The sequence below is a fragment of the Rhynchophorus ferrugineus genome, unplaced genomic scaffold (assembly GCF_030347505.1).
Source record: "Rhynchophorus ferrugineus isolate W39M unplaced genomic scaffold, kcgeb_rfMv2 rfM2, whole genome shotgun sequence".
Taxonomy (NCBI): Eukaryota; Metazoa; Arthropoda; class Insecta; order Coleoptera; family Curculionidae; genus Rhynchophorus; species Rhynchophorus ferrugineus.
Window position 1 is genome coordinate 13,366,556 of NW_027472581.1, and position 24,683 is coordinate 13,391,238.

A 24,683-nucleotide genomic window follows, 5' to 3' on the forward strand; every position below is an offset into this window, starting at 1 on the left:
AATAAGAATAGTTCGATCCCCTCCCTCTTATTTAGTATTTGTTTCGTAGGGATATAAAGGAAATAAAATACTCTTGGTTGATTGAGGAGTATCAATATTTCCTCCTACCTCCGTATAAGAAACCATGTTCAACCCCCTATCTTCTATGCTTTCTTTAAACATTCTGTATCAATTAAAAATACTTACTTTGGATTGACTATCACCTGATTACTAATTGCTTTTTTTACATTTTTTTGCCATTTATTTGCTGATATTAATTGTTTCCTTCACCAATTTAAATTTAAAAGTCTTACTATGTTTTGTTCTAGAATTGGATACCTTCGTATAATTAATTTATATTTTAGAATATGTACTACCCAAGCGTTTTTACATGAAAATATTAGCTTCTTGCATGCATTTTGGTCAGAGATATCTACTGGTGAAAATTTGAAGTATTAATGTAAATAACCTAAGCTAACTGTTAAATTTGATGATTTTAACATGCCTCTTAATAAAATAACAGTTTTCTATCTAGTATTATAGTTTTATTCTAATTGTCGGTTTTGGTTTCAACAACTCAAAAGTTTATATTAACACTTTTATGTCACTGACAAAGAATAGTCCAGAGAACCAAAAAAGCTGAAAGACAATAAATTGCCCTCTTATTTTATGTAAAGAAATGCCAAACCCATTGATTTTTTTTAAACTTCAAACAAGCCGCTTCAATATATGCATGTTATTTCGTGACTAAAACGCGAATTTTGGGAATTGAAGCTTACGATTTAGTGACTATTTGCGTATAATAAAAGGGAGATAGAACTGAATATGTACTGTTTCTTAGTTGGGATGCCAAGGATCTTCAGATTCCTGTTCGTCTGTTAAGTAAGCCCGACTGTCAGTATGATCTGTGATCAACACTCTATAAGAATTACGGACCAGGCGAGATATCCCATCAGAAGATGTGATTCCGTAACTTTGCAATGTCACATTATGAGCCAATTTATGATGATCTGGAAAGATCTGGATATGAAGTGTGTATTGCAAGATAAGAGATCATGTTTAGTTGACCACAAATTTTAGCCTATAGATCTGTTAATATATTGTTAATATGATCATATTAATGTCTCAAAGAGGTTTATTTATAAGACAATTATAAGGATCTATAGGGTGCAAATATGGGGTTGCACCAAAAATTCAAATCAACTAGTCATCCAACGCTGTCAAAACAAGGTTATTCGATTGATTACCAACGCTTATCGCTACGTAACCAACGAGGAACTGCACGATGACTTCGAAATCAAATAGATTTGCGAAGTTATCCAAGATTTCGCCTTGAAACACGAAAGAAGATTACTAAATCATTCTAACGTGGAAGCAATACAACTGCTGGACAGCGCGCCGGATGTCAGGAGATTGAAGTGAATCAAACCATACGAACTTATATAAAGTGTAAACTATAGCTATAAGTTATTATAATTTTATAATTGAGGAATACATATTGATGTATTTTCTCGCATTCGTCTTACTTGTGAATTAATCCAAGTACATATGAAATGTAGTAATAAATTAATTTATAGTTATGACTGTATTAAGCGTGTCTAATAAAGATGTTCTAAAAAAATGTTATTATCGAAAAATTGTTAGTCTTAGGATAATAGCAGAATCGAATACAGACTCAAAAGTATCAAACCAGTTGACACTGTGTAGTGTAGTGGATGTATTTAAGAGAAAAAATTGCAGTATTATTACTTAAGCTTTATTAGATTAAAGGCTAAACTAGAACCGATGGGTCTTCCTAGATATATACTTAGATTTAAGCTTGTGTAAAGACAAATTGATGGTTTGCGGTCCACAATAACTAATAAAAATGTAATAGATAATGTTTACAAAATCACCAATTGATAGCTCTGAACAAAATATATGCAAACACTTAACATTTCAAACCATAAAATCATGTTTTTCTTATCACAAAATAAAACTAATTGAGTAAATTAGTATATAATATAATAAACGCATTTTTTGCAATACTAGCATGATTCCAATATGGCTCCATTTACTTCAGGTGACAGTGTAAATAACTTATCAAATTTTCTCTCTAAGTTCTCTTTTAGTCGCGATGCAACCAAGCAAAATGCCCTCATCTGCAGTCCTAAGCGGCCGATCTAACCTAGTTCTTACAGACATTAAAGCAGACAGAAGTTTGTCATAGTAACGAATGTAGGCCTGAATGTAGCCTAGATTTGTAGCAATTTGTTTCAATGCCTCAATGAATTCCTCCAAATATTCTGATCATATTGCTGAGAAAATGTTTTGTGAAGAAAGTGTCTTGCACAACTTATCAAATAAGTGGTACAAGAAGTTGAAAGGATAGACCAAGATACATTGATTTAAGCATACTTATAGTGAAGTGACGTACATTCAAGGAGAAAAACCAGGGGTATTAATACATAAATATTATCAGACTAGATTCCTAGACATATACTTAGATTTAACTTACTGTAAAGACAAAATGTAGGTTTTTAGTCAAAAACGACTAACAACAATGTAAAAGACAATTTGAAAAAATTCACCAATAGATATTGCTGAATAAAATCGTATTTTTCTTATCACGAAACAAAACTAATTAAATAAACTAATATATAATATAATAAACACATTTTTTTGTAATACTAGGAAGTGAATATCAGTTTTAATTTAACAATTACAATTAGAAATTTTATAGTTTTATTTATAATTGATCGTTATCGAGAGAACACCGACCGTTTATAAACCGAATAAAAAGTCTCAACACCTTTCAATCACACGAATCGGACGGATAACAAACAATAGAATTCGAAAGTGGGAATCGTAAAAATCGAACGAAAATGTAGTTGGGTTGAAAAAATCGTTAGACCAAGATAGACAAAAAATTCTGTACCCTTGACCTCATAAATTATTAATATTCTATGCTGTACCGGATGAATATATCGATTGGATTATTTTATTGTCTTATCGTAATTGTTATTGAGATTTATATAGTGTGACTTTATGGTTAAAACAGCGAACTCATGTCTCAACATGAACAAATGTTGCTTTTAATTAATTTTGGCTTTGACATGTAACAAAGTTTAGAAGTAAGTAAAATAATGAAACAACAATAATATTGTCAAATATAATTTTTTTTAACATTATAATACATATATGCATATTTAGGGTTTCGGTGAATGGAGATAATACGAAATGAAGCAGTGGTGTTTACATTATGTGACCGTTATTTATTGACTATATAAAAAATGTGAAAAATACAAATGATAAAACGGATGGCACCTGGTGACGAGGCTTGGGCAGTCGATGGTGGCACGTCTAAACCAAACGATGGTCGAGTACTGAATTATTGTAAATACCCTTCAATAACATCTCAGATAAACGCCTCGGGGTTGCCAGCTATTCGTTATCGGGTTCTAGTTGGCGCTGCTGGTACCCCGCCCGTGTTCAACATCTGGGATTATATTTCTGGGTATTTTGTAGACCGTTATGCCACTATGTAAAATTCGACATGCCTCAAGGTCGCTACAATACTCCCCTGTCAGAATTTTACATACAATTATTTCAAGCAAATAAAAAATACAAAAAATGTATGAAAAAAAACGAATACAAAATACTGATATACCAAACAAAATGTGCTGCATGAAAAGGGCTTTGAAACATATGATAAATTGAAACGATTGTGGTTGGTACGGTTGCGATCTGGTACGGCTGTTGATATCTTCCGGTCCTACAGATATCGTTGCTTCATCGTTGCTTTGGTACTTGAATGTGGTCCATCGACGATGTTGAAAACAAGCTATTTTTCGGACAGGGCTCCCGTAATCGACGCTCTGGGAGGATCGATTGTTCGACGACGTGGTAGCTTATTTTCTTCGACGACGAGACGTTGGCAATTCTGGTTTTTTTTTTTTTTTTTTTTTTTTTTGTTCTGGCCTAAAAACCAGGCGGTGGAATGCATGACGCATACCTGGTCGCGGAGACTTGGCCTGGAGTGACAAGTTGGACCGGGTTATGTGGGACTGCCTCTGGGCTTACCAATACACTAAACCGAAACCGCCTCACAGTTGACCCCTGTGGATCACTACTGCTACTGCATTAAATTTGGGGATATGGCACCCGCTGATCGGGCAGCCGTTATTGGGCACGAGAGCCCGGCGATTCTATTGATTCGCGAACCTGAGTTAACACACAACTGGGTACTGTTGTATAGGGGCAAAAGTTATGACTGTAGCGACGGATGAGGTCGTTTCAGCCTGGAAAAGGGGGAGAGCTTAGCGGTGACGCGGTGCTAAGCTCCCAGCATGTCGACCAGCTCGCGAACAAGCGCGTTTTCAGAAGAACTTGAGCTGAGTTGTTGTTTGTGGAATGATTGAGATATGAAGTGCTTGATTTCTGGAGTGTCAGTTTCCCTATGGATTTGATTATTTCTGACAAACCATGGAGCGTTTAATATTCTCCTGAGGAGCTTATTTTGGAAAACTTGAAGCCGTTTGACCTGGTTGGGTGTAACAAACTTGAAGCTAGACATTAGATCCGTAGAGGAGTACGGACCGAATTAACATCTTGTAAAATAAGCATTTGATGGAGATGGGAAGCCTGCTAGAAGGGCAGATCAGAGGAGATAGCAGGTTTGCTATCCCCGAACCTTTTTGGATTGCTTTCTGGATTTGGGAATGCCAACCGAACCGCCGGTCGAAGTGAAGACCTAGGTACGTGACGTTATCCAGCCATGGAATTATTGCGGTGCCGATCTTAAGTTGCGAGACGCGCAGTGCGTAACGCTTCTTGTGGAAAATGATGGCCTGGGTTTTCAGGGGGTTGATTTGCAACCTCCAGAATTTGAACCACTTGACCGCATGATCGAGCTGCTTCTGTAAACGCTCATGAATTGTAACTTCGAACCTGGCGGCCGTGAAGAAAGCAGTGTCGTCAGCGTAAAAGGCGACGTCAATATGCTCTTTTCTCGGCATATCTGAAATAAAGAGATTAAATAAGGCTGGGGCCAGCGGGGAACCTTGAGGTACGCCAGCATCGATTTGTTTACGACTGGAAAGTGACGCCCTGATCTTGACCTGGAAAGATCTGTCCGAGAGATAGGACTTGATGAGAGCGGTTAGGTCTTCTGGGAGGCCTAACCGCACGCACTTTGCGAACAATCCGTCGTGCCAGACCTTGTCGAAGGCTTTGGTCAGGTCCAGAAGAACTGCTCCAAGCTTTTTACGTTGGTCAAGAGCATGATGGATGTGTGCAGCCAGACGGGAAGCTTGAAGGACGGATGAGTGGTGAGCGCGAAAGCCGAATTGTTCATCTGGAATGATGTTGTTTTCCTTTGTGAAAGAGTTGAGAGCGTAGAGTATTGCCCTCTCGGCAAGCTTCGAAATGGCGCTGAGAAGGCTGATAGGCCTGTAATCAGATGGAGATGATTTTGCTCCTTTCTTGGGTATAACCGCTATATGTGCGTGTTTCCAAGACGCCGGGAAGTGTTGCAGTCTCATGATGGAGTTAATAATGTTTGCCAGTTCTGCGAGTTGCTTATGCGGGAGCTTTTTTAACTGGGTAATCGATATTCCATCGAAACCTGGAGATTTTTTGGTTTGAAGTTTGCCGATCATAGTCTGTAGAGACTTTGGAGATACAAAATGGTTGAGAAGAAAGGCGGGGGTTACTGGTCTTTTGACGGAGTTGGATTCGTTGATGACAGTGTCAATGTCTTTAGTTTTAGTGTTCTGTGCGGGTGGGAGGCATTTCATTTGAGCTTCGTAGGTCTCTGCAAGGAGCTCGACTTTTTCTTGGTCAGTGACTGCAAAATTTCCTGTAACCGCTGACTTCAGGGGAGGGATGACATTGTGCGTCTTCCCCACAAGGCATTTGGAGACACGCCAGAAGGAAGGGGGGCCATCCAGCCTTTGGTCCGCGAGAAATGAGTTCCATTTCATTGCTCGCCAAGTCGAGACGGCCGCCCTTACCCTCTTGCATGCTCTGTTCGCCTCCCTTTTGTCTGCAGCATCAAGGGTGAATCGAGCTAATCTGCATAAACCGTTTTTGATGCGAATTTCACGTTTAAGAGAAGCGGGAAGATTGTTTTTCCACGGCTGGGGTTGTGATGAAATTTTGACTGTGGAAGATTCGTGAGCAGACTGAATATCGCGAGTTAGCTTGAGTACGGCTTCCTCGAGGTGTTCTGGTGTGTTAATTTTCGGAATTGGATCGGATTTCAGGAGAAGAGATTGGTAGTTTTTCCAGTCGGTTTTTTTCCTGAATCTTGTTAGTGGGACTTGAGTGGTGGCGCAGTTTCCGAGTTTGAGAAGGATCGGACGATGATCAGAGTCTAGTTCGTCAAGGACTCGAACTTCGGAATCGCGATTTACGTCTTGAAGAATAAAGAAATCAAGGATTCTTGCTGCGCCTTGAGAGACTGTACTAGGGTGATGGGTGGGTTCATCTGGCAAGGCAAGACCGTAGCCCAGATCTGCACTTAGAGCTACGATGGCGTTACCTGCGGGATTCGCTCTGGAGCACCCCCAGGTGGGGTGGTGGGCGTTGAAGTCGCCACCTATTATTTTCGGAAATTTTCCTTCGACGAGTGATTGGTATTCGGCATAGTTGAATGCAGAAGATTTCCTGTACAGGGATGTAATCACGAAGGGACGTTCTTGGATATCGATTTTAATGGAGGTTGTTTCGAAGTTGTTTACTGATAACGATGGAAGGAGCTCGTGTTTGACTCCTTTTCTGACGAGAATGGCGGTTCCACCGCCTCGACCCGGAGTTCTATCGTTTCTGTAGACAAAAAAGTGTTCGAAAGAGAGACGATGCGAAGGTTTCAGGAAAGTTTCCTGGATGAGCACGATGTCGACGTCATAGAATGTCATGACGTCTTCCAATTCCGCTTGCTTTCCGCGTAAGCTATTTGCATTCCATGTCATCAGTATAAGAGATTTCGGAACAGCCATTTCGAAGAGTTAAAGGCTGCTGAAAGTTATAGAGACAGGTAAGTGTTGCCGCTTAGGCGGCGACATTTGGAAAAAGACGAGCAAGTTGGTGAGCCAGGGCGATCACTTGTAGGAAAGCCTGCGGGTCAGTAAACGCCTGCATTGTGGAGTTAAGGTCCGGTGTATTGGTTGGAGCAGGAGTTTGAGTTGGAGCAGGCTGGGTAGCGCTGGCTAATTTTTGGGCTAGCTTTCTGCCACCTTGGTTACTCCATGCAGAACCTTGTGGAGGTCTGGTTTCGGTCGGAATTTTTGGTTTTCTTGGAGCAGGACGGCAGGTGCAACCGCTGAAGTTTGCGGTATGAGTTTCACCGCAGTTGCTGCACTTTGGAGGTGCTTCTGGGATTTTGGTACAGGATCTAGTGTCGTGATGCCCGGCACATTTGACGCACCGTGGGGGGGCTCGGCAATATGAGCTGGAGTGCCCGAAAAGCTGGCAGTTGAAGCACTGCACTGGCTGGCCGTTTCCTCTCTGGACCTCGACCTTCACTGTGATGACGCCGAGTTTGGTCATATATATGATCTGTCGCTCTTCGCGAGGGACAACTACCTGAACAATTGGTAGTTCTATCCCGGATTTTAATTTCCATCTTTGCACAAATTTGGGATGGAAGCCTTGATCAAAGAGAAGTTCACGTACTTCGTCAATGCAGAGTGATTCTGGGATGTTTTTTATTATTACCCGGAATGCTCTCTCCTCCGGATGACAGAAGGAATGGTAAGGGTAATTCCTTTCCTCGAGCAGGGTAGTAAGTTTACGGTAATTGTCGCTTGTGGCGACGAATAAGAAAATGCCGTCCTTTTTATTTCGGGTTATAATGTCTATTGATTGTGCCTTAGTAATTCTAATGAGCTCCATGAACCTCTTCTTATCACGGAGCACTATAGGCGGAATTTTTTCCTTTGGGGGACTTTGAGAAACAGTCGCCGAAACGGTTGGCACTGTTTTTGCTGTGGAGGTTAAGACTTGTTTAGTGACCTGGCTACTTACCTGCGCAGGCTGGTCTTGGGTTGGTCTTGTGGTAACTTGTTTCGGTACTGGCTGTGGAGCCGTCTTGGTGGTCGGCTTGTTTTGCACTGGTCTGGTGGCAAATTTTGTAATCGAAGGCTGTACGTTAGCCTTGGCTTTCGATTGGGTAGATTTAGTGGCTGGCTTGGCTACCGGATTGGGTTGTGATTTGGGAGCCTGTTTTCCCTTGTTGCCGGCCTTCGGCAGCTGGCTTTCCTGAGGTGGAGTGACGGGCCCTCTTTTCCTTTTTCCCACCAAGGTGAAACCGTCTTCTGAGTCTTCAGTTTGGTCTAAGTGTTGTGTCGGTTTAGCTGGTGTCTGGGACTGAATTTCTATGGCAGTGGGAATCTTTACTTCCATGGCATCTCTTTGATGCTTCATGAATTGTGTTATCGTAGCTGTGAGAGTTTTTATTTCTTCCTTGAGCTCTTCGGAAGCCTTTTCGCTCTTTTCCAGCTTTTCCGTCTGTTTGTTCAGGGCGTCTGTTTGGGCTTTTGCGAACGTTTTAAGGTCAGCTATCTGCTTTCGCAGGTCTTCGTTCTGTTTTCTCAATTCCGTTATAAGCACTTCTCGGCTGTCTTCTGAAGATGGTCCATTTGAATTTGAAACACTGGGATTATGTTCAGGAGGCGACGTCGGCTCTGACGTACATGACGCCATTGCCTTGTCTGTAAAAACGCCTTTTCGGCGCTTACAGACGCTTTTTTTTTTTTACGTAGGCACTGGTGAAACGTGATAACGGGTCGACCGTCTTAGGGAAAGTTTCGGGTAATTCTCGGAAGCGCAGGTAGGTTCGGCGGACCGGACACGACCGTTCTCTTCGAGAGCTAGCACGGAACTTGGCAATTCTGGTACCTCGGCGAAGACATTATGAGTCTACGGTGACTGCAATCGGTACCTAGCTTCTGGAGCTGCTCTGTGACTAATCCGTAGTCACATACATCCGTAGTTACAGTAATTCAGAAAAAAACAAATAACGATGGTATCCGACCGAAGCTGCCCAAAGCCTTTCAAATCAAAATGTCTGCCATTATGACGGAGACGGCGAGCGAAGGAAGACATTTTGATTTAAACATAGCGCCGAAAGAAATGTTTAGCCGAGACGCTGATGACTAAACAGTGATGTAAAAATATCTATGAGTTCAACAGATTGTGAAAGAAATAAAATTTTGGCAAAAAATTAAAAAAAAATGATTTGGAAATAATGAAATGAAATTTAAGCTTCATTGTTCCAGCACTAAAATAAAATTTAATGAGGAACAAATGTTTGAATGCATGTAATGTTGAAGGAATAACAGTAACGAATCGAATTAAAAATATTGAAAATTTTGAAACAAAAAATATAACGCCCACGTAAAATACACCATGTTGCAATTGGTACCCTCCATTCCAAACCCAAGATCACGTCGGGGTCACCACTTTAGGGTAAATGATGTGGCTCAAGGTCGCTACAGCATATTTTGTCGAAGGACTTAAATTACAGTTAATTTTATACAGTCACAATAATTTTTAGGTTATAGTTATTATATTTACATCGGACTCCTTTCCATACTATCTGTCAGGTAGAGCTCTAGATGTGTTTTTTGTGTACTGGTATCCCCCTAATTCATCTAAATAACAATTGTGTATAGAAGTAATGTATTTTATTTTCATTCAAGAGCATATTTACCTTTTTAGGTTTAGTTCTTATTTCGTTCGGAGCTACGTTTCCTTGTCGTTTTTATTATAATATCACGGTATTTCTTCTTAGCTTCTTCTAGTACTAGCTGTGTACTTTTTTCTTGATAAAATTTGATTTAATTAGTCATTCTCTCTAATTCAATTGCCATATCTGCGAGGCAGTTAGTATAATTTCTCTCCCCATACATTCTGTCCAAACGCCCATGTATATTCTGAACAATTACACAGGTATTACCATTCTCCTCACCCACTCCTGGTAATTGCCAGTATTGGATCATAATCTCGTAAGTTTCATTCAGTCGGTGGCTGAGTCTCTATTCAGGTCTTGATCTAAACTTTTAATTTTCAATCTAACACTTTCATGGTTCCGTCATTTGTCAATTTCTTCTGTGTTTCTGATTCTTTCAGACAAAAGGTGTTATCGTAGACCATTCTTTTTCCAACGTCTCCAAACAGTTCTTGCTTGAATCTTCTCAACCTGCCTTTCTATTGGATTGAATATGCAGTGAATAGGAGGAACACGTAATATTCTGTGGACATATTGTTCAGCCATATGATTTATTGTGCATCTTTTTTAAGGTCTATTTATAAAAATCAAATTACACGTTTAAAAATTTATTTATATTTACTTATTTGGAAAGTACATACAGATGTTTTAATCTCGTCTCATCTTGCTTGTCTATTAATGCAAGTACAACAAAACAGTATTAATAAATTCATTTGTAAATTAAGATTGTATTAAACATACCTAATGTAAGACGTAATTAATAACAAATAATATATTTGACTGACTAACAATTTGAAATAGTTCACTATATAAAATAGTATCTTCAAAACATAATTTACTTTATTACCATAACAATAATTGATGGTTCCTCGAAGTTTTTAACCAGCTGATTTTCATACCAGAGTAAAATATGTTCTCATAAAATAGATTCATTTCTCCATGGTAGTCGGCCTTGGATTTGGAGGAAAACACTAACTTTGCTCCAAGAACAAAACCATTCCTGTTTGCAGTATGAAGAACAGTATATTTTTTTATTCACTGATTTTATACATTTCATTAATTTGATCTCGAATCAGAATCAGATATCTGGGTGATCTGGATCTGTTTCCCGCTTCGTATATGGACCCTTTCTTTTCGGTGAATTCAATGTTATATTGTATTTTTTTTATAAGATGTTTTAGGTATAATGTCCATACTAATATTCAGTACAGCGACAACACGCTAAAAATATTTGCGCTAAAACCAATACCAATACTTAACTTCTCTAATACAATTTACTAGCCAGGGGGCTATTAATCAGTAAAAGAAGAATCACAGGTTTTAAAATGTACTATCAGACAAACACATTTTTTCTATTTGGATAGAGTTTATTGAGGGTAAGCTTTCGGCTTTTATCGTTTAGAAAGCTGAATAACTATAAATGTTCGCAAAAATAATAAAATCATAATCTTCTTTACAAGTACTTCTATTTCTGTTGCTGTCAGGTTATATTTCATCTTTCTTGTAGTTTGCTTCTAAGGCATTAATTGTAATACTTTTATTCCTTAGATTTCATTTGCTGTATTTTTTTTCTGGTAGCCAACGCATTTTGTATCTAGGGTAGTAGCATGATGCCAATGCGGCTCTATTTACTTCAGCTAACAGTTTCAAAAACTTATCAAGTTTTCTTTTTAAGTTCTCTTTTAGTTCTCTATGCAATACATCTAATGTTGTTCTTACATACATATATTATGTATGAATGTTGGCATGAATGTAGTCTAAAGTTGTAGAAATTTTACATATGAATACTTCAATGAATTCCTCCAAGTATTCTGGCCCTATTTCTTATTGTAAGTGTTAATCTGAACTCTTATGTCTCAAATAAGTAATTTAATTTTGCTTTACTTGTCATAAGCTGCATAGAATCATAAAGAGACTCCCAAAGTTAGACCAAGATGGGCAAACAATTCTATACCCTTGACCTCATATATTATTGATATTCCACACTGTATCGGGTGAACATCTTGATTGTTATTGAGACTTTATATAGTGTGGCTTCATGTATATTTAATATATCGTGCACCAGTTGCACCAGTTGCTCGTTTACTTATTATTAATTGGTATCTGAAATGCATTTTAAATTTTACGTAGATAAATAAGGTGTTAAGAACGCTGTAATGGAATGATATATTAAAATGACCCAGTTCTGTTGATGTTATCATCGATACGGCTTAATGAGAATAAATGCGTTTTAAAACAATTCAATTAGACATTGTCTGATATATGTTGCAGTTTTAAATATTACATTTTTCGTGTTAATGTATATACTTCAGTTTTGAGTTTAAAACGGCATTGTTAGAGAAAAATATTAATACTTAGATAAAACAAATGGATAAAACAGATAAATCAATATATTTAAAAAAATATTGATATGTCGGCCTAAGTACTACTGTTTTGTTGCAGTTGCAAGCAAGGCTAGTAGGGGATTAATGTGTATTTGCCAAATTAAAATAAAAGTAAACTACTTAAGCTAAAGTTAAGAATACACTTATACACTAAACAAGTTCGTGTGGTTTTGTTCGCTTCGATTTTCTGATTTCCTGCGTGTTGTCCAGTAACTGTATTGCCTTCATGTAGCTGTGATTTTGCAACCTTATTTTATTTTATAAGCCGAAATCGTGGATTACTTAGTATATATATATATATATATATATATATATATATATATATATATATATTTGTTTTCGAGGTCATCGTGCAGCTCTTCGTTGGTTACATAGTGAGCATTGGTAATTAATCGTAGAACTTTATTTTGGCTACTTTGGATAACTAGTTAACCCCATATTTGTACTCTATAGGTCCAAATTACTTTTTGATTGACTGATAAAATAATCTGTTTAATTTAAGGTCAAGTTTATGGTATCTTTCGTCATTTGTAGATCTTGTTGACTGCTACTTGTATTTTTTCTATAGTCTTCGGAAATCCAAACTGGGAATGTGGTATTTCTCTAATGGTTTAATACCTTTTAACAAGAGTTTCTCAAATAATTTTGATAACGCAGGTAGCAGCGAAATTGGCTTGTAAGATTCAACTTGTTCTGCCGGTTTGTCAGGTTTTTTAAGCATAATTATTCGAGCAACCTTAAACCATTCCGGGACATATTTCAGTCTCAAAAAGCAGCAGTAATTATCATTCAGGGCGCGAATCCACTTACTGGCACACAGACAGTAATAAAGGGCTGGATTTCTACATTTCAGAAAACATTTCATTAAATGAAATTAATACAGAAAGCTTGTGCGATCTAACATATGATCACACTCCAGTATTGTTAACACTGGACGCCACAATCCTAAGAAAAACAAATAAGCCTAATCTCACCAATAAGTATACTGACTGGGACAAATTCAAATTAATATTTCAGGAAGAAATTAGTTTAAAAGAAAAACTTAAAAGTATAGATGATCTCGAGCAACAAACTAAAAATATAATTGAACAAATTCGGTCAGCTGTAAAAGATGTTACCCCAGTAACAAGAGAGAAATCAGAATATGAAGTAATTTACGCCCTCGAAATTAGAAAAATTATAAAAGAAAAGCGGAAAGAAAGAAGAGTATGGCACAGAAACAGAAATGCTGCAGACAAAACTACTTTTAATTTAGAAGAATTAGTAATTAGACGAATCAAAACGTCAAAGAATATGAATAGAATTGTTTTCAAAAATTTGTAGTTGAATTAAGCCCAGAAGCAGACAAAGATTATTCGCTATGGAAAGCAACTCGAAGATTTAAAAGACCAATTATTCGAGTACCGCCAATTAAGAATTATCGAAATGAATGAGTTCGACGCAACGATGAAAAAGCTGAATTGTTCGCAAAATACTTAGCTAACATATTTGAACCTAATGATATAGAATCTACAATGGATACAACTCAGGTATATGAACCCGATTTGGATTTAAATCTAATTTTTCCATTGGAAGTTGCCACCGAAACTGAAAACCTCATTTCTAAAAAGGCACCTGGTATAAATGACATTTCACCTGGATTATTGAAAGAACTGTCATGAAAAGCAATCATCATGTTGACATATATATTTAATGCATATTTAAGATTGAAGCACGTTCCAGAGTTCTTTAAGGTGGCATAACTAATTATGCTCAAAAATCCTGACAAACCTGCAGTACAAGTCGAATCTTACGGGCCCATTTCACTGCTACCTGCAATATCAAAAATATATGAGAAACTAATATTTAAACGTATTAAAAATTTTGTAATAATTACCAGATTTCTAGTTTGGTTTTCGAAATCACCACTCAACAATCGATCAGCTACACGGAGTAACGCGCGTAGTAATGCTGCTATTGAAAAAGCGTTTGAGGAAAAGAAATAAATTAAAATGGAAAATTAAATTGGAAACATCATGTTAGACAAATAACAAAACACATTAGAACCAAAATAAATCAACTATGCTGGTTAGTCGGAAGGTACTCTCAACTTGATCTAAAATCAAAGTTATGGATTTATCAGACAATCATAAAGCCAATTTGGATCTATGGGGTGCAAATATGGGGTTGCCCTAAATATTGAAATCAACTGCTCATCCAATGCTGTCAAAACAAATTTTTTTGATTAATTAGCAATGCCTATCGCTACGTAACCAACGAAGAACTGCACGATGACTTGGAAATCAAATGGATTTGCGAAGTTATCTAAAATTTCACCTTAAAACATGAACGAAGATTACTAAAAGATACTAACGTGGAAGCGATACAACTACTGGACAACACGTAGGATATGAGAAGATTGAAACGAACCAAACCATACGAACTTATATAAAGTGTATAGCTTTAATGTTAACTATACCTTAAGTTATTATAATTTTATAATTGAGAAATACATATTCATGTATTTATCTCGCACTCGTCTTGCTTGTGAATTAATCCAAGTACAAATGAAATTTTTTTTTTATTATTTAATTAATACATTGTTACTAGTCGTTTCCGTCTAACCTACAATTTGTCTTTATGATAACTTAAATCTAGGTATATAACTAGGGGGACCCATCGGCCCTAACTCAGTCTCTGGTGAAATAATGTTTATACATGTCACTGCTAAATTTTTTAATATATGCACCTAACTACACAACACTACACAAGATCAGATGGTTTGATTCTTTTGAGTCTGTGTCCTGTTCTGGTGGTATCCAAAAGTGTTGCAATATTTCAATATTAGTATGAGAATGGAGTCTTTCCTCATGCCCCCTTGCAATTCTCTTGATATCTTGACTGACTGTGGGTATCTGAAGGTTTCGATGTAGGTAATCAGTCCTATAGGATTTGGGTGCACCCACAATATCTTTCAGGACTTTGTTCTGAAAAAAATGTATTTTATTAATGTTACTCTTTGCAGAACATCCCCATAATTGAACTCCGTATGTCCATATAGGTTTCAATATTTGCTTATATTATAGCAATATATTATGTACTGATAATTGTGATTTTCTTCCAATTAGCCAGTACATTTTTCTATATTTCAATTACAGTTAAGAGTATCTAATAAAAATGTAATAAAATGATATCATGGAAATATTTAGTCATTACATTTTTGAGCGCAACTTTTCGCTGAGATTCTTCACCTATATCCATCAAAGACAAACTATAAACTTCCGAATACCTTTAGCCTCATTTGCAATAGCAACGAATCGTTAACGTCGAATATCAGAGATGCTTCGAAATTCTCGGGTCGAACGAGAAAAAAGGCGATATCATAATTAAGGTCTCACTTCCCTCTCTCTCTCGTTTACCATTCGCGCCCATCGCATGATTGACAAAATTGCAGCAATTTTCGTCCAAATAAGGACCAAGTACCCGCTGCAATTTGAACGTTAGCTCCAGACGGACTCCAATCTGACACACGTAAAACGCCATAATAACATCGTTAAAATTAATTGAACGTTAGTGACCCGTATCACAGCACGAGGGCGTTGCCGTTCCATATACGTTTGAGTGCACCCATAAAATTATCTTCTGATGCTTCAACGGGAATATAATGGTATTGATTTAACAGTTAAGACGTCGTATTAATATCGGCAAGTCTCGATTGTTACATGGGTTTTCTGTTAGGAAATTGTTCCTCGGACTGAAATACATTCTAGAAAAAAAAAAACGTTAGGTGCTTGCATGTATTCTGATTATATTTTCTCTCTAAAGGGCATTTATCGAGAAAAAATGATAAAACATATTTTTTTTACTTATTAGTATAAGATTACTAGTCGTTGCTGACTAACTTATAATTTGTTTCTACAGTGACTTAAAACTATAGTCTATTCAAAATAGTAGTGAACCCACGTGATCTGAATTGATGACGCAATGTTGCCATATCAACTCTCAGTTTTAGTACATTTTGAATTTGACATATAAGAAAATTCTAATCTAAGTAAAACAATTAAACAAAAATTTATTTTGACATTATAGTAAATCTAATGCATATCTTATCGAGGAACTTATAACTACAATTAATTATACAGCTAAAATAATTTATAGGATAGAGTTGTTTTATTATATTTAAATTGAACTTTTTTCCATACTTGTATAGTGTGGTATCCCCCCAAGGCCTAATCCATCTAATTAACAATGGTATATCTGACTAATGTATTTTGTTTTCAATAGAGAGCATATTTATCTTTTACGCTTAGTTGTTGTTCCCTTCGATGCAATGTTTCCTTCTAAAGTCATTTTAATATTACTGCATTTCTCTTTAGTTTGTTCTGTTACTACCTGTAATAACTTTCTTGTAATAACTACATCTTTCTTGGTTAAACTAGATTTAAAAACTGCATTCTCCTTAATGCATTTGGCATATCTGAAGACTTTAGTATTATTTCTCTCCTCATACTTTTTAACCAAACGTTCATGTATATTCTGATCAATAATACGCATGCTCATAAAGCTTTCATACTATAATATAATTTCCTACAGTTAAAGTATATTAATTATATACTGATCATTAGTTGTTTCCTCTTTCATCGCTCTGGTTCAGGTTTGAATATCCTTCTCGATCTGAATGTCTATTATCATATTTTTTTCAATATCTCATATCAATTGATTAAATATGCATTGATAAGGAGGCAGGCATGATACTCTGTGGCTATAACGTTCAGCATTCAGATCTATTATTTATCTTTTCTCAGGCTTATTTCTAAAAAAGTAAATTACATTATATTTTCGAAGTAAAAATTTGAAATAGTTCATTGTTTAACAGGGGCTATTCAAAACTTATTGTATGTACTTTAAGGCATTTCTTAATTGCAGCCTTTGTTAATGCACTTGTTGGGATCTTCTCCACCAGTGTAGTATGATATGGTGCATTTTTCATAATAATGACTGAGTTCGTCCAAGTTCTTTAAAAGCTGATTTTCAAACCACTGTAAAAACAAGTTATGGTTTATTTCTCCATGGTAGTCATCCTTGGACTTGAAAGAGAGAACACTAATTCTGCACCAGGAGTAAAATCATTTTTGTTTCCAACATGAAGAACTATATGTCTGCAATTATTTATTAATAAATGTTATTACCAACAACACCTAATCGATACTTATTACGTTTACCTTTTTCCAACAACTTTTGTTGTATTTACACTATATTTATTATCATCTTGCCATGAGTGACCTAATCTATCATTCTGAAATATCCATGTCTCATCTGAATATACAAATACATACAAATTACATATTCGATACCTATTCGATGGATGAAAATTATACATTTGGCAGCTAACATTCCCACTATAAATAAAATTGATGCTGTTTGGATTTTATAACTTCTAAAAATTTAACCTTAAATTGTGCACTTACACTTGATCTTCCGTATTAAAACCAGTTTATGTTAAACGGCCAGGAATAACACAATAATTTAAATATTATTACTATAGAATTATTAGTGTAAGACAAAATCTAAATATCCTAGATTTTTTTGTTGTTTTGACTTGATCGACTGTACAGATCGACTGAAAAAGAATGTACCGTCATTAGAAAAGGAATTCAATATAGTCACAAAATCGATTTCAATGTTTTGTGAATGTAGTTTATTCTTTTCTATGGTTTATTCTATGCAGGAGTGTGCACATGCGCCAAAACCGGAGATAGTTGTGGAGTAATGTATTCTTACTTTAGGATGGCCAAAAAGTTCGAAGACAATGAACTGCAAGATTTTTTGAATTAAAACCCAGATCGAGCTCTCAAATAATTTTCACACAGCTTAGAAGTTGATGAATAAGCCGTTTCCAGACGTTTACACGCGATGCTAAAGTTCCAAAAGGTAGGAAAACGATTGTCATATGATCTGATTGAAAATGCAATTTCGAACCATTTCTATATCGGTATATTATTGCTTGTCAGGAAAAAAAAGAGTTTCCTGTTGTGGAGTAATATATTCTTACTTTAGGATGGCCAAAAAGTTCGAAGACAATGAACTGCAAGATTTTTTGAATGAAAACCCAGCTCGAGCTCTCAAATAATTTTCACACAGCTTAGAAGTTGATGAATAAGCCGTTTACAGACGTTTATACGAGATGCTAAAGTTCCAAAAGGTGGGAAAACGATTGTCATATGATCTGATTGAAAATGCAATTTCGAACCATTTCTATATCGGTATATTATTGCTTGTCAGGAAAAAAAGAGTTTCCTGTTGTGGAGTAATATATTCTTACTTTAGGATGGCCAAAAAGTTCGAAGACAATGAACTGCAAGATTTTTTGAATGAAAACCCAGCTCGAGCTCTCAAATAATTTTCACACAGCTTAGAAGTTGATGAATAAGCCGTTTCCAGACGTTTACACGCGATGTCAAAGTTGCAAAAGGTGGCAAAACCATTGCCATATGAACTGATTGAAAATGTAATTTCGAACCATTTCTATATCGGTATATTATTGCTTGTCAGGAAAAAAAAGAGTTTCCTCTAACGTATTGTAACTGGCGAAGAAAAGTGAATCTACTACAACAATAGCAAGTGCAAAAAGCTGTGGGTTAGTCCAGAAGTGATACCCACATTGACATTCAAGCGGAATATGCATGGCATTAAAGTTTTATTGTGAATATGGTTGAATCAGCAAAGTTTACTGTGTTACGAAGCTGCTAAAACTGAATGGAATTGTTACCGGATATGTCTATTAACGTCAGTTGAACAAATTGCGGAAAAAAAGCAATAGTCAGTACCAGACAGTTAGATATCTTCTTGCAGGACAACGCTCGGTCACACGTTGCAAGAGTTGTGAATGGAAAGTTCTATCACACCCAGTGCACACACCAGACATAGTGCCTTCTGATTATCTCTTCTTCAGGTCTGAAAAAATACCAAAATCGCTGTCAATAATCCTTCTTTTGTCGCAGTGTTATATATATATATATATATATATATATATATATATTATTGAAATCTTTGAACTAATTATTAATATCAAACACGGTCGATCTTATATAATGAATTATAATTTTATTTACATTGTCATTATGGTTGAATCATGCTTCCTTACGATAGTGTTTTGTTTTACTGGTCTGATTGTTTTCGTTAAACAATTGTTCTCGAGGTTTCCTACGGTCACAGCTCATTACTAACATTTACATGATTTAATTTAATTGACACACAATCAACGCTTTATTAATTAAACTTCTCTGCATTATTTTCGCCGAGATACGGTTGCACTGACCCACTTTGTAAGATAATTTTAGTGTTGAGAACAAAAATAATGCCATTTTCCCTTGATCTATTAACAAACATTTAGATAATTGACTGCGTGAATGCGCTTGATGGTCACCTTAGAAAAAAAACACGTTTTCTCGAAGCAATACCATTTTATTTGTTGTAGTTTTGTTTCTATTACATGCTCGTATATTAAGTGTTGTTATATTCGTTGAGAAAAATTGGTTCAATATATATTAATAAAGAGATTTTACAACGTTTTCTTCTAAAATATTGAATTTGATTTGTCAATGATCGTATCATCGATTTATGTTCACACTTCTTCAGCATATCGAAAGTGCAGTGAACTGAACAGGTGACAATCTGACGACGCGATATCTGGCGAGTAGGCTGGGTGTTGAAGGATCCATTCGAGCTGCAATAGTGTATCTTGTACCTTTCACAAGTCTTGCAATGTGTGACCGATCGTTATCATGCAGGACGTTGATTCTGTGTCTGTTACTCGCTGTAGCTGGTCTTTTTTGCAAAAATGAGCTGTTCGATTTGTTATTTTAACGTTACTAGACATCTACAATGACAATAATACAATACACCTTGCTCTCTTGCTTGTGATCGTACCATATAAGTTTTATGACAATGAATATTCCGCTTCGGTGTCAATGTGGATAGCCCTGTGTTAACCTATGACTTTTTGCAGTTGGGATTGTCATAGTGGATATAATTTTCATCGGCAGTTACAAGAAAATATAAGAAACTCATTAACCAATGTTTTAGTTCGGTAACCAATGAAACCGCGATGTTTAAACACTCATAACTAACGGATATATAATAATATAATAAGATATTTCATAATAAACGGAAATAACATTTTCAGTGAATTTGTTTGATACTCATTTTCACACATTTTGGATCACTCTCATCACATATGAATGTTTGAAAATAGTCAATTCCTTATCTACTAAGCTACCTGAAACTTGCCTTGTATGATGCCAAGAACTGAAAACAACAATTATCGGTGATCGCGTTATATATTCTTCTTTTTTGTTTTTTTTTCAAAAATTACATAATATACAGGCTTGGTTGTGATTATTTGTAATTGTGATTAACTAGGCTGGTTAAAGCCGGTTTTTTGTTGACCATGTTTTCTGGGAACCTTAAGTTGGTCACTTGCCAGTACGTAGGCTTAATGCCGAGAACCGTGGTTCGAAGCCCACCACCAGAAGTAGGTCCATCTGGTCCAAAGCTTAGTTGGTAAAAAAAGACTTTAGTTGGAGAAAGGAGATATAACAAAAAACAATTAATATAAGAAATGAATGAAAATATGCATTCATGTTTAAACTATTGATTTTTATAGTTTTTTTATATATCTCCATGGTTGGTATCATACGTTTTTGTCTGTGTATGTTCGATCAATATCGTACTTATTTCTTATTTTTGTAGTCAGAATATATTTTTAAAAAATTATGTTTACGTGCGTAATTTTAATTGAAGTTCTGTTTATGTATTTTTTAAAAATCGTATGATGTTCAATGTCTTATATGGTTATCAGTATATTTTACGTTGTTTAAAATTGGCTGTAATTGACCTTTGTGTTTTCAATTTGTTTCACTTAAATTCGCTTATTTGCGTGAAATTTTGCTAACGAAGCAGTCGATTGTTGGTAAGAAAAGACCTTTTTATTATGCAGTTGTATTTTGTTGCTTGGTTTTACAAGAATCACCGCGGTTGTTTCAGTGTGTAATACGAGGGTTTGATGAATAAATGACTTTTTAAATGAAAATAATTTTTTCATCAAAAAGCGTTTTATTTCTGAGTATAATCTTTTTTTTAACTGAATCCATTTAGTCGAGTATATCTGCATTTTTTTAATTTCTTACAAATAATAGGTTTTCTCAAACTAGGCGTTTGTTTCAGTGATAACCTCTGCCTCGGAAGCAAATTTCTTACCGCCCAGTCATTCCTTTATGTATGGAAACAGGAAAAAGCGCTTAATTTACATATTATGGTGGTTGGGGTTGCAGCAGTGCTTAGTTCATTTTATGGATTTTTCTTATGATGACGATACACGTCTGCACTTGTACATTAATTTGATAGAGCAACACTTTTTTCTTCGCTACATGGAGTTGTTGTTGCTTGAAATCAATATCAAGTCTGTCTATAACTTCAAATCTGAATAATATTAGAACGAATGGCAGCACGTTTATCCCATGAAACTATGGAGAAGGGCCAGGCACAACTGCCCTTCTTTGGTGCAAGTTCATCCAGAGAAACTCACACTTTTGATTGTTCCTTGATCTCTGCTGTTTTGTGATGTATCCATGTTTCGAAACAGTGTTTAAACTCGTTGGTATTACAGCTTATAGGGGTCTGGATTGTTTTATAATATATAAAAACCATCATTGTCGTTTTCCATCGCCATTCAACAAATCACCCTTTTCATAAAATAAAATAATATTTTAAAGCAAGTTAAAAGTTTTTTTTGTATTTTAAACGCTTTCACATTTCAAGACTTATGTATGCCTGTGTAAGTTTTTTAATTTCTACCGGTGGTGTACTTTTATTTTGTACTAGAAAATATTGTTTTAGTCCTGTTTTTGTAGTTTTTTGAGAAAGCAAGCTCGAGTACCATTCTGGTCAAGTTTTGTATGTCAAGATTGGTTCTAGTTTTCGATTTCGCGCATGGTGGAAGCACATTCTTTGGGCAAAATTACTCATAAAGTAATATTTTAACTTCCTCGAAATTGGCGAAGTGTTGCTATGCCAGCGCGTGTTCCATTGTTGCTATAAGTTGATAGTCGTACGGGGCAAGATCTTAAGAGTACGGCGGGAGCGATAATATGTCCCATCTAAGTACTTTCAAAGTTTTCTTGACCGGTTTTGCTTTATGAGACGGCGCGTTACTGTGCTGTTAAATCACTTTACCCTGTCTTCGAGCCCATTCAGACCATTTTTCGATCACTGTGTGAATCAAATTAATCATTTGTTGTCGGTAACGATCACTATTAACTGTTTCACCAGGTTTCAGTAGTTCGTGATACACCATGCCACTCTGGTCGAACCAAACACAGAGCATTTGCAATCAAAACAATTTGGCCTTAGAGTCTATCGGCCGGCTTTGCCTGGTGATAACCATGATTTTTTTGCTTAAAGTTTTCAAAATAAATTCACTTTATATCATCCGTCACTATTCGATGCATAAAGGACTTCCGATCATACCCTTGATGCAGCATTTCACAGATAATTTTTCGATTTTCCATGTCATTCAATTGATTTGGCACCTATCTTTCCATATTTTGGGCTTTTCCCATTACTTGCAATCGGTCGCTAATAGCTTCATGGGCCATATTTCACTCTTCTGTCAATTTTTTTTAGTTTGGGCTTAGTTTGCGTTCAATAACTCTTGTGGTTTCGCATCTTCAAACTTTTTCGGACTACCACAATGTTTTTACCTTGCACACTTTTGAATTTTCGAAATAATGCCTCATATATTTTTAAAGTTAGTTTCTACTAGTAAACTATGACCTTCAGCGGCTTTTTTCTTTGGATTAAATAAGAAAGTAATATGTACCGAGAATTCAACTTTTTTAGACACTAAACTTGACATTTTCAATGGGCTATAAATCTGTAACGCTGAAGCTTGTCATCTGTTAGAAAAATCGGAGTTGGCTTTAAGAAAATATAGCGTCTGTATAAGAATAGGTATAAGAAAGATGTTTTTCTTGTTTATATGTATGGGATATAATTTAGAAATTTAATATATATATCAAGAAGGTCTTGCGCACAACCACCCATTTGATGTGAACGAACTACGAGCCTAAGGTTCAATCGCGACTGCCTTCACGCTTTGCCATTAACAATTCGTATCACGGTTATAACTATGTCAAATAATGGTTGCAAACGGGCATTTTCATATTCGATACGAGTCCATTAACTGTGAACTAAACACAAGTTATCGAATCAAGGGAAATACAGATACGGGCAATTTTTCCTTCTTTTGCTTGATTATCCGACTAACTGGAACAAACGGAAACGACCACCTGTACATTAATGCGAGCGATTACCGGAAAATTTCCGTGGTGGAATATAGTTCATTGATTTTTTTAAAAGGCTGATGATAACCGATGATTTACGATGTGAACCTTCAATTAACAGAGTATCTGTTAATGACGTTTTCCTTTTTGGATACAAATTAATTAAGATACCATTCATTCGTCTTCATTAATGACTTTAATTTAAAAATTGTTTTTATTTTAACATTTACTTATAGTATTACAAAACAGTTAAAATAGCGTAGTTGTAAAGCCCAATTTTGTGTAAATATTTTTAGAATATAATTACTCTGTTATTGTAAGTGCTTGTTTGTATTTTTTTCACATGAAAAAGGCACTTATTAAAAAAAACCTAAATGCGTTTACACTCTATACTTTTTATAATTTTTTCAGGGTACTAGCAATTATAAACATTTAAACATATTTTGCGTTTGTAGCAGGACTCTACTCGGCAGTCGCACTAGTTCGGCTAGTTCGCATATCGCACTTACCGAAACTATATCATATTGCTCAATGTTTTCATGTTATTTAATGTAAATAAATTTTTGTTTCTTAGCAATCTACAAAATTAGTGTTACTAAATTATAACGTTTTACTTATTATTCATATTTTATACGCATATTGTCTGCTACTAATTTTCTCTGTTAAGTACTAAATTATCATCTAACCACTACTCTCATAAAAAAACGCATTAGCACTTAGCGCTGAAATGATAGGCAGGACTAAAGGAAATTTGAAAATATTTGAGAATGGTCAAGAGTATGAAACCGGTGAAGGTTACCGTATACTGTATTGAGAATGTAAGACGGTTTCGCGTTATGCCATTTCAATGTTTATGAATTGCAAATGGAACTTAATTTAATAGGTCCTAAATTTTATTTTAAATATTCATGTATATTAATGTCAGTTATTCCATGTTATGAAAGTTATTCATATTTATTTTATTATTTATTTTAGTTGAGGATGTATGGAGAATATTTATATTATAAACATATTTTTCCTACCAGATTATAATAGAGTGTTAAATATTAATAAAAAACTTAGTATTTATCTTTACTTTTAGAAGATTTATAAACAAAAAATAGCGGTTAGACGGTTTCCGGTCCATTAGACTGGAAAATTCAGCTTAATAGCTCCAAATTTGTCCATGTCAATGGACTGTTGCGTTTTCTCACGCTTTGGAGCGGGTTCATCGTGTGCAGTCCACTCGGATGACTGTTGATTGGACTTCGGAGTGAAATGATGGAGCCATGTTTCATCGATTGTCAC

General features: G+C 35.7%; 2 protein-coding genes across 5 annotated transcripts in view; one reads left to right on the forward strand and one right to left on the reverse strand.

Annotated features, from left to right (window-relative positions):
- Positions 1–24,683, forward strand: part of LOC143191833 (uncharacterized) — a 401,964-nt gene that overhangs the window by 54,117 nt on the left and 323,164 nt on the right. The window lies entirely within an intron of this gene.
- Positions 2,062–7,020, reverse strand: LOC143191945 (uncharacterized). The gene is made up of 3 exons (XM_076397384.1): positions 6,357–7,020; positions 5,585–5,975; positions 2,062–2,213 (listed from the first exon to the last, which is right to left on the reverse strand). Exons 1-3 carry the CDS (start codon positions 6,957–6,959, stop codon positions 2,062–2,064), a joined length of 1,146 nt encoding a protein of 381 aa, XP_076253499.1. The 5' UTR covers positions 6,960–7,020.